Source organism: Takifugu flavidus, chromosome 10 (genome assembly GCF_003711565.1).
Source record: "Takifugu flavidus isolate HTHZ2018 chromosome 10, ASM371156v2, whole genome shotgun sequence".
Taxonomy (NCBI): Eukaryota; Metazoa; Chordata; class Actinopteri; order Tetraodontiformes; family Tetraodontidae; genus Takifugu; species Takifugu flavidus.
Window position 1 is genome coordinate 1353767 of NC_079529.1, and position 9447 is coordinate 1363213.

Consider the following 9447-nt stretch of genomic DNA (forward strand, 5'->3'; position numbering starts at 1 on the left):
CCTTAACAAAATCCACCCCCACGCTTTAAACAAAGCCGTATGTTGAATTTTATTGTCTGAAAAATCTGCGTGTTTCAGCAGCCGGCTCAAATAACTGTGGCGTCAGAGAAAAGGACCCTTTTTCTTGAGTGGACCCGTGTGCAGGCGGCTCGTTAAGGAGCCAAACTACTGCCAATTGGTTGAGCGGCATTAGAGCAGCACTTACAACCTACAAGTGTTGTCTTACACCATCTAAAACCTGCTGGCTGTAGATCACACAAACAAGTGAGCAGGAAGAGGGAAAATGCTGAGCCCCGTCTTTAGTCTTTAGGTTAGGACAGGATGGAGCCAGTTGTGGCGTAAATACACATCTAAAAATAAAGAGCCAGTTCACTTTTAGTCTTTTATTTCAAAATAGCGGCAAGGCTTCAAAAAAGTGCAAAGTGTTTCTTTATTCAGATAAAGTCCACATACAGAATTTTAGACAATTTAAATAATAATTCCCTTTTAACAGCTAGCGGAAAAGTTACCTGACCTGTGTTAAAACCAGTGCCAGGGTGGATGGAGAAACAAAGGCTGCCATTTATTCTCACTGAGAGATTCAATCTGTTCTCAAAAGACTGTTGATGAAAGGAAACCAAAGCAGAAAATATTTCTTTAGAATTTCCCTCTTTCCAGCCCCATTCCTTCACCACCTCCTCCACTCCTTTTTGTCACTGGCTGGGGCTCCTCTCCCCTCCTCGCACAGCCGTCATTAAATGGCTCTTGTATGTTTTGCTGAGTCCCGTCATCCAGAACTTCAGGAGCCTGACGTTGTCCTCCTCACCGGGGCCCGTGGCTCCCAGAAGAGCCAGGACCTTCTGGGTGTCCTCCCTCCCTCGCCCGTCCACTTTGGAGAACTTGAAGAGCACTTTGACCTTGCTGGAAGACAAAAGCTCGCGCTGTGAGACAGAGATCACAGGAAATGGCGACATGTCACCGGTCGGTGGCTTTAACTTACTTCATCCACTCCTCCTTCAGACACAACAGGCAGTGAGACACGACGTCCACAGACAAATTCTCATTGGACAGGGCCACCTCAAGTTTGTTCAGTAACGTGGGACCTGTGGAACAGGAGGGACTGTTTAACATGTACGTTTGAATGTCTTTTAATATGATTAGTACAAGGAGATTATGTATTTATGTGAAAACGCAGAGTAGTTCAACTTCATGACAAAAGCTCCGGTGCTAAACATGACTTTCTCTTCTGGAATTCCCTTATTTCCTTTTAATCCAGTAAATGAGATCTGGCTGTGACGTAATTAAACCAAGCCATGGCGACGGGGTCTCTCACCCCTGTCAGCGGGCTGCGTGTTGGCGCTGCTGATGGTGAACTGATGAAGCGTGGACACGTCGTCGTTGGCAACAGCCGAGTTCTGGCAACTTCCTTCTGAACTGACGTCGACCAGCACTGAAAATTCTGCGGGGAAAAAGGAGGTTAGGTGGTTGTAAAGTGTGACGTCAGCCTCTGCGGTCGTACCTGAGGAGCTGACGTGGGTGGGAATGGGCACATCTGGGCTGAGGCCCAGGAAGTTACACTTGTAGGCCTCCTCATACTGAGCACTGTATGGGATGGATCGCACACAGCCAACTGGAAGCAAAGACTGATGGGAAATCAGAGAGAAGTTCTGATTAGAAACAGATTGTTGGTCACCATCAAAGGTGTTAACCACAACAGAACCACCGTTTCCTGGGAAGAAAAGACGGGAGGAGTTTTACTTTTACACAATAACCGGAGAAAACACACTGGCTTCTTGACAGCCCTTAGAAACATAAGGGAAATATGTCTGGGCAAAGGAAAACCGAGGTGTGTCTCACAAGCATAAACACAAATGTGTTTGGGCAAGAACTGAAAGCCGGAACAAAAGCGTGTCTTGGAAAATAATAGGATTGTGATTTTATCACACCTGCTAACAGATACTGGATTTTTTAAGAAAGGTTATTGAATGTATTCTGTTGATTTGTATACTTGCATTTATTTCACTTCAACTTTGTTTATATAGTGTCTGTTACAATTAAGACTGTCTAGTGCTTTTCAGAATCCCAGAGCCTCACCCCCAAAAGAGCAATGGTGGCAGAAGTTCCCCCTCTTAACAGGAAGAAACCTTAAAGAGGACCAGGCTCGTGTGGGGAGACTGATTACCGGCCAGGTAAAAAAATACAATTTTACAGATGTGCAGTCAGCATAATATTCAAACTAATAAAAAATAATGTACAGTGTGCTCAGCTTTTCCTCTAAGCCTGCACTCTTGTGCTGTATTGTCCTGTCTCACACCACATTCCATTGTTTTATAGCAGTATCATTCACTCCCCTCCGTAAGTATTGTAATGACTCCATGCTGACATTATTACAACTATAAGAAGCAGAAAATTAATCACCTTCAGGACTATAAACGCTGATTGGATGAGCGAGGGCTCCGCTCCTCGCCATATGACCTGGTTTCCCATGAGCACATGCCACACGAGCTGGCGAAACTCTGCAGCCCCGAGGACCTGCAAAACAGACTCCGATGTCAGAAGACTCACACCCAAATATCTGTGCACGCAAGCAAGAGATGACAGGTTAAAACCACGTTAAACCTTCAAGTCATCACAGTCCCGCGAGCTTCGATAGAGAACGTTTAATGGAAGACCAATTCACCTGTCTCAAATGTCGCAGTGACCTGAACTTCGGGTCAGGTAACTCCTCCAGTTTTGCATCATCACACAGAAAGTCGTGGGCCAGCTCGCTCTCTGACGGGTGCCGCTCTGACCTGGAAGCCCCCCCGTCTGCCCCCTCCCAGCAGTTCATTTCTTCCTCTTGCTCTATCGCAAAAAGAAAATCAGATAGGAACAATGAAGGAATGTGTTGACATTAGGGTTGACTGTAAATGTCGGGGAATTCCAGTGGAAATATCACAAAAGCTGTTGTCACATCTATGTTTAGCAGGTGATGTCACTTTCTAGTTGAGCAAATGGAAGATAGCCGCTTTAGTAATTACATTAACTGACAGACCTATTCCACCCATTAATGACAACACAAGTAGACATTAATATAAGAGAGATACAACTTTCCCCAGAATATTAAAATCTCTTAATCAGCATATTAATCTTCACTTAAAATGATGTAACCATTTATCTAAAAAAAGCATTTGAGTACAGTTGTCATGAGTCACGGAGATATTGTGAATCAGACCCTAACGTGAGAATATTTAGGGAAGTCTGGTGACATCGCTGAGGCACCTGATGGCTGAGACATGATGTAACTCTGAATCAAGAGGCCAACCCTTGGCTGTCGACCCTTTTAAACCCTCGGATAAATGACTTTTCACCTGAACCATCTGTGGTTACAGGCTGAATCGCGCAGTTCATTTTCAGTTTGCGTGATGAAGAATGGCGCGACTACCTGTCTGTTTCTCTATCAGCACCAGCGTGTCCTCCGTGGGAGCTCCTTCCAGCAGTTTCTCCGTCAGACGACTCCCGCAGGCCTTCAGCAGCCTGGACAACACATTCCCACGTGAGCCGTTTCACGAAAATCAAAGGCATATGTGCGTTATAAGACAGCTGTCAGTAAAAGGATTCACCAGCTGAAAGAGGAGTGCAGGCTGGCCCAGAGGTTAGGGTGCTGGGTCAGAGACGTGAGGGACCGAGCCGCATTCCCACTCCTTTGGTGCGGGAATACTGCAGGTGAGAAGACGCTGTTCATCCTCACTGCTCGCTGGGGACAAACTCCTTGTTCGCTGTCAAACACCTGATGGACAAGAGGGTATGAAGGTGATGGTGAATGCACTCATTCATACCTGTAAAATGAGTGGCGATGTTTCTACTAACATGAGGACGCAGAGCAGTCCCATGCACCTAACCTTGAGCGCTGTGCTTTGTAGACTCTGTATCGTGAGTTTAAGGTGGCGTAACAGAAAAGGCCAGGAGTTGATAAGGTAGATCCTGTCCATTGCTACTAAAACGATGCTGTACCAACGTTGGAATCCCCTCGCAAGGCTGTCTTTGATAAAGAAAGTGTGCGAGAACACAAAACCGTGTTGCTCATCTCCAAAGAAAATCGGGCCTTCGCGGCCGGGACACACCTGAGCGGGGAAAGTGGGAAATACCAAAATTAGTCTAGAGTGCCACATCAGATTACATTAACGCAGACATGCGTCACCATTTACCTCACAGCTAAGACTGCGGACGCAGGCCTGGCGCACCACGCTGAACAGCTGCGGCTGTCTGGGGTGCTGGTGGCTCAGGAAGCGAATGCCTGTTTCATCGTCAATGCTTACAAAGCCTGGGTGAGACGCAGGAAGAGATCGGCATCCCTGTGTGGTGGAAGAAGAAGCGTTATTGTCAGTGTAGAGCAAGATACAACAAAACTTTATGTGGAAGAAGTTTTCTATATCGCAGCTATCATATTTCTAATCAGTCTTCCAATCACAATGGAGGTGTTTGACGAGCTTGCTGTAAGTTAGCAGCAAGCATCCCACTCACATCACACATTTCTCCTCTCTGTGTGGCTGAGCTGTTGGCCCTCATGGTCAGGCCTTCTCCATCTCGGTCTGCATCCCGGTCCCTGTCCCCAGGAATAGTGGCGCCCATTTGGGTGGAAGGGGATGGAGATGGAGGGTGCAATGCCTCTGTGCAAAACAACGTCCGCGGGCCATGAAGCTCACAAAAGTGGCAAAGGGCTACCATAGCGTTCATCTGAAACGAAAATAAAAAGTTTAACGAACACTGTTGCGTTGCATTTTCGATGCTACGTGTAATCATTTATTTTTGCTGTCACTGTCAGGTAACTCTATTGCCACACGACTAATATCAACCAGCCTTACCTTTGGCACACTGGAAACTTCAACAAGGTGCTCAAAGCTAGTTTACGCGAGGGACGTCATTACAACCGTACCGTTAAAATTAAAAAACAAAACAAAACTCCAAAAGCGGCATTTTATATGACGCAAATCCCGGCCTTCATTTCGATGACTTGAAACATCCCGTCGTTTTATTTTCTCCTCTTTTCTTGTGATTTTCTTACGTGCAGCTGCTAAATGACAATAACAGACATGTGACGCAGAGTCATGTGACGCAGAGTCACGCGCTCCGGCATGGATGACGCATGGCGCAGCGCCGCTACGCTTTCCTCTCTTAAAGTAGTTTAGGTTAGAGATTCTGGTGGAGACTTTTAGAGTTTTGAGCGACAACACACGATAAATGCAAGGGCTTGAATGATTTAAGTTCTATGTTCTGCGTTATATTTTCCACAAAGCCATTTACAATCGCGTCGACAAACAAAACTACACTACCCACAATTCCATTGAACAACACGCGTGGGGGCAAAGGCTCCCTTAAAATTAGATTTAGTTTATTTCTATTTTATATTTACTAAATATATTAAAAAATCTTTATGCTTTAAATATACTGTCAGGTTTTACCTTTACTTTAAGTTAAAAGAATATTTTTGGGGGCTATTTTAATACTAACTAATCACTTCCGCATTAACTTCGCTGTTGTGGAGAGCAATCTGAAGAGTGCTCTGCCCCGTCATTGTGCTACCTGCGTAGGTTACACGGGGATATTTGTCAATTCATAACGCCTAAAGAAGATTTGGGCATGGCATCAGACAGTGTCGATAATATTGAAAAAGCCTCAGAAATCAACTCCGAGCCTAAAGGTAGCGTCTTAAATGTGGCCGCACGTAAGTCTTGCTCTATTTCATGGTGATTCTAACTTTGTGTGACAACGCTACTATTGTCACTCTACTAACAGTCTACTATTGTGTTATTACGAAACTGAGATTGAATTGTTTTTCTAAGTAACTGGGTCATTGTCATTTGGGATAAACATCTGTTGTACAATGAGCTCGTCATTAACGCCACAGGTGAAGAGAAAGCGTCGGGAAGAGCATCTCTGGACTATTGGATGCTGTTCCACTTCCAGTAGGAGACAACTACCCCCATTTCAAATGGAATTCAGCTTATGTTTGGTATTTTATCCAAGTACCCCCAGACACTTCCCGGTTCTGAAATGATGCAACGGGGAGCAATCAAAAATGGTCCACCCTTACCAGGGCAGACATGGTTAGTCAGTCTTATCATAGAAGGAAGGGTTCTACCGAATTAGGGAGTTTTGGCCCTGAGTCACGTCCTGATCCTATCTGGAAATGGTCTTTGAGGGGCCAAAGTCTGTGGTCTTACGGGCAACTACCTCCCAAACGTCTGTGGATTGAGTCATGGGCAGCTGCTGTGTGATTTCAGCTTTTTCCTGGCTTGTTTTCCACATATTGATTCAAGTAGCAATATCAGACCAGTGTTTTGTCAGCGTAAACCTCTGTATGATGCTGATATTCAGAGGCAATATATGTGTGTCTCTGTTCATTTAGACGTGGTCACTTTCCCCGCAGGCTTTCACCCTTTATCTGTCTCTCTCCTGCCGGCAGCATCTGCAGAAGGTGGCGACGGAGCCCACGCCTGCCAGTTCTTCCTCAAAGGAAAGTGTCGTTTTGGCCCAAGGTGTCGTTTATCACACAGGTGTGTCTATTTTATCTTGTTAGCCTACCTGAGCAGCAAGTTGTCACCGTGCTTTCTTTAATAAATGCAGAACTCTAATTTATGGTTGCGGCAGTGGATCGACGGGAGTCTCCCTTCTGCACATGTACTCGTTTAAAATGACATCTGGCGGGATTTGTTTTGCTTTGGGAAGGTTCCTCAGAAATCCACATGAAGATTAACCCTTAAAAGTGATTATAAGATGGAGACAAGTTGTATATTATGAATCACATCCCCTTTCTTGTTGCTTTTGAAGTGCCCCATCGATTGATGATTCAGGACCTGTTGCCCTCAACCAAGATGACAAAGAGGAAGAGACTGAAAAACACCACATGAAAAGAAACGAATCGGAGAAACCAGAACATGATGCAAAAGGTCATTCCGTATTTAACTTGTTTGCTGTCTGACTATGATAGCGGGGCATGTGGACTGACAACTGTTTTTGTGCCCTCCATCTCAGTGGGGAACAAGAAGCCTCGCATGCGAACCGCCGATGACGTCATTTCTCGCATCCTGTGGGACTCTGAGGTGGATTCTTCAAAATTCGTTGTGGGTTATGTGGATCGCTTCCTCGGCGTTCTGGAGCGCCCCTTCGATGACTTCACGTGGGACATCAACCCTAGCGACTGCGATTACTCCGCTGAGCTGGCCCTGCCCAGACACAGGATCCAGTATTTCATCTACAGAGGGCACCGCGTCTGGGACCGACACACCAGAACCGACAGGGTGTTTGGCTCCACCGGTCAATCTCTGGCTCCCCCCTTTGGAAAGAAGAAGGAAGTAAAGGGTAGGACAGAAAGATTTAGCTGCACTCTACCATATTTTACGCAACACGCTCTAACCCATTTGCTTTTCTTTCCTTTATAATATATATAAACAGATGAGCAGCAAGAAAAGGAAACAGCGGAGGAGCGACAGGAAGAGGATGTAGCCGAGGAGCGTCCCCAAACTGAAAACACACATGTAGAGGAAGAGAAGCCAAGAAAGAAGAACAGTGACACCCTGAACTCAACACAGTCAGCTGGGAAATGTAGCAGAAACACGTGTCTGGAAGAAGGAACACGCGTCACCGCAGAGGGTGGAATTCAGTGGGTTCGGTTCCATCCTACACACCTACCCGTCCTCCGGCCAAATACAGTCTCATAGATTCAAGCACGAGCGTTACCATTTGGTCCCCTTTTCAAATGCATGACGATCCTCGAGCAGATGTTCCGGAAGCCGAATGTATTTTTGCGTTTGACTGTTCATCACATGATTCTTACATTTTAAAAATACCATTTTAGACTATAAAAATTGCTGGGTAGCCGCAGATAACGTTATCAACATAACAAGGGAGGTTGCGTAATCCAAACCCCTGTTTTCTCCGTGTGACCTGTCACTGTGAAACTGTTTTTAGCGTCTGCGTGACTGGGCTTGCCTGTTTTGATTTCAGACCTGAAGCGGTAACACCAGACCTGATGGCTTTGGCCCTAAAAGCAGCAAACGCCCAAGACGAAGGGCCTTTGGCAGCACTGGAGCCAAACATGGGATGCAGCAAAGATGATTTAGTGGGTGTCAGCGTCTAATACAGATCTGTTAGAGTCTCTACTTTAAGGTACTGAGACTCCTTGTGTCCCACAGCGCGATCCTGATGCTGTAAACGTGAGGGAGGTCCTCCTCCTGGAGCCGAAAGAGAAGAGCGGCGGTCGCCCTCCCAAGAAACGACCCACGCACTTCGTCTGCTTCAGGGCCAACACGCCTGCGATCCTCTCTGGCTTCCAGCAGCTGCAGGATGAGGTCACAGCCCTGCTACCTACATCCGCGCCCCACTGGAGCACCTCCTCCAGCCTCCACGTCACCATGTGCCTCCTCACGCTGTCCGGCCCGGCCGAAGTAGCCGCAGCAGCGAGGTCCTCAGGCAGTTCGCCCAGCTGGATCGGAACCCCCCGGTGGTCTTGACCTTTCCCCTCAGGCTGAAACACTTCAACGGAAGGGTGCTCTACCTGGGCCCCCAGCCGCACCTTCACCTCCAGCAGCTCAACGGGGGCCTTCAGGAGGCCTACAGGAAGGAGGGCTGGCTTCACAGGCACTCCTACAACCCTCGCTACCACCTCACCCTGGCCAAGACCACTTACACTGAGGAAGAGCGCATTTTTGAACGGGTGGGGGACCTGAAGGTGGGCAAAGGCCTGAACTTTGGCCGTTTACCTGTAAACACTTTGCACCTGTGTACCATCGGGGGTGACGCAGTGGATGGTTTTTATGAAACGTTGTGCACTGTAAAGCTACGATGATGAAAGGGTGGAAAAAGATACAGCGGGCGTGTGCTAATAATCCAGGAATATTACTGGTCATGCTGACTTTATATGATTTTATCATGGGGGAGACACTTTTATAACGATTTATAGAGACAGAAGATTATAAATCTACAAGTTCTGCTTTTGCTGGAGAAATGTTTTTATTTATGTAACCGGAATCAAGTGCCCTGTCCAATTTACTCGCTGCAATTGTGTGTTTTGTCGTATTTTATCGCTTTGGATCAATCATTTAACAATCTGCTTTGATGCCAAGATATTTTTTTCCAAACCAGATTTGCTGGACATAAAAAACAGAATCCCTGCTTTATTGAACGAATCAATAAATATTTCAGTAACTGTAAACCCCCTTTAAGCACAAGCTTTTATTTCCCCACCATCACCACAGAACGCGGCACCTGCCCTAAAAGCTCAGGGAACATTAATTATTAATGAGACCAAAATGTAACATTTCCTTTACAGCCATAAATGAACCTAAGTGCCCCTGCAGCTCATTATTGGCTAATCTGTTTAACGAGGGACTGAAGAATGATGATCTGTTCCGCATTTCTGGTGAATGGTCGGCGATGTCGCGTGTGGAGTCGAGTTCGTTTTTCTTTTACATCGTCTGTGTGCGTGTG

At 46.3% G+C, this 9447-nt stretch overlaps 2 protein-coding genes across 2 annotated transcripts; one reads left to right on the forward strand and one right to left on the reverse strand.

The window, feature by feature from the left end:
- Positions 1-368: 368 nt before the first annotated feature.
- On the reverse strand, positions 369-5073 carry flcn (folliculin). The gene is made up of 12 exons (XM_057045988.1): positions 4824-5073; positions 4483-4695; positions 4167-4313; positions 3861-4082; positions 3582-3748; positions 3404-3495; positions 2660-2823; positions 2398-2511; positions 1499-1622; positions 1313-1438; positions 980-1082; positions 369-900 (listed from the first exon to the last, which is right to left on the reverse strand). The coding sequence occupies exons 2-12, from the start codon at positions 4693-4695 to the stop codon at positions 693-695; spliced, it is 1680 nt and encodes a 559-aa protein (XP_056901968.1). The 5' UTR covers positions 4824-5073; the 3' UTR covers positions 369-692.
- A 326-nt stretch (positions 5074-5399) lies between these two features.
- leng9 (leukocyte receptor cluster (LRC) member 9) lies at positions 5400-9172 on the forward strand. The gene is given in 8 exon segments (XM_057045999.1): positions 5400-5683; positions 6425-6515; positions 6790-6908; positions 6994-7320; positions 7414-7621; positions 7966-8080; positions 8154-8415; positions 8418-9172. Coding segments are annotated over 8 exon segments (1596 nt in total). The 5' UTR covers positions 5400-5598; the 3' UTR covers positions 8807-9172.
- Positions 9173-9447: the final 275 nt, after the last annotated feature.

Excerpts from the sequence above, each read along its gene's own strand:
- flcn (XM_057045988.1), bottom strand. The coding sequence starts at position 4,695 with ATGAACGCTATGGTAGCCCTTTGCCACTTTTGTGAGCTTCATGGCCCG. Across the intron at positions 3,496-3,581 it reads CTGCACTCCTCTTTCAGCTG|GCTGCTGAAGGCCTGCGGGA; the intron begins GTGAATCCTTTT and ends TGTGTTGTCCAG. Across the intron at positions 1,439-1,498 it reads CACCCACGTCAGCTCCTCAG|AATTTTCAGTGCTGGTCGAC; the intron begins GTACGACCGCAG and ends TTTTCCCCGCAG.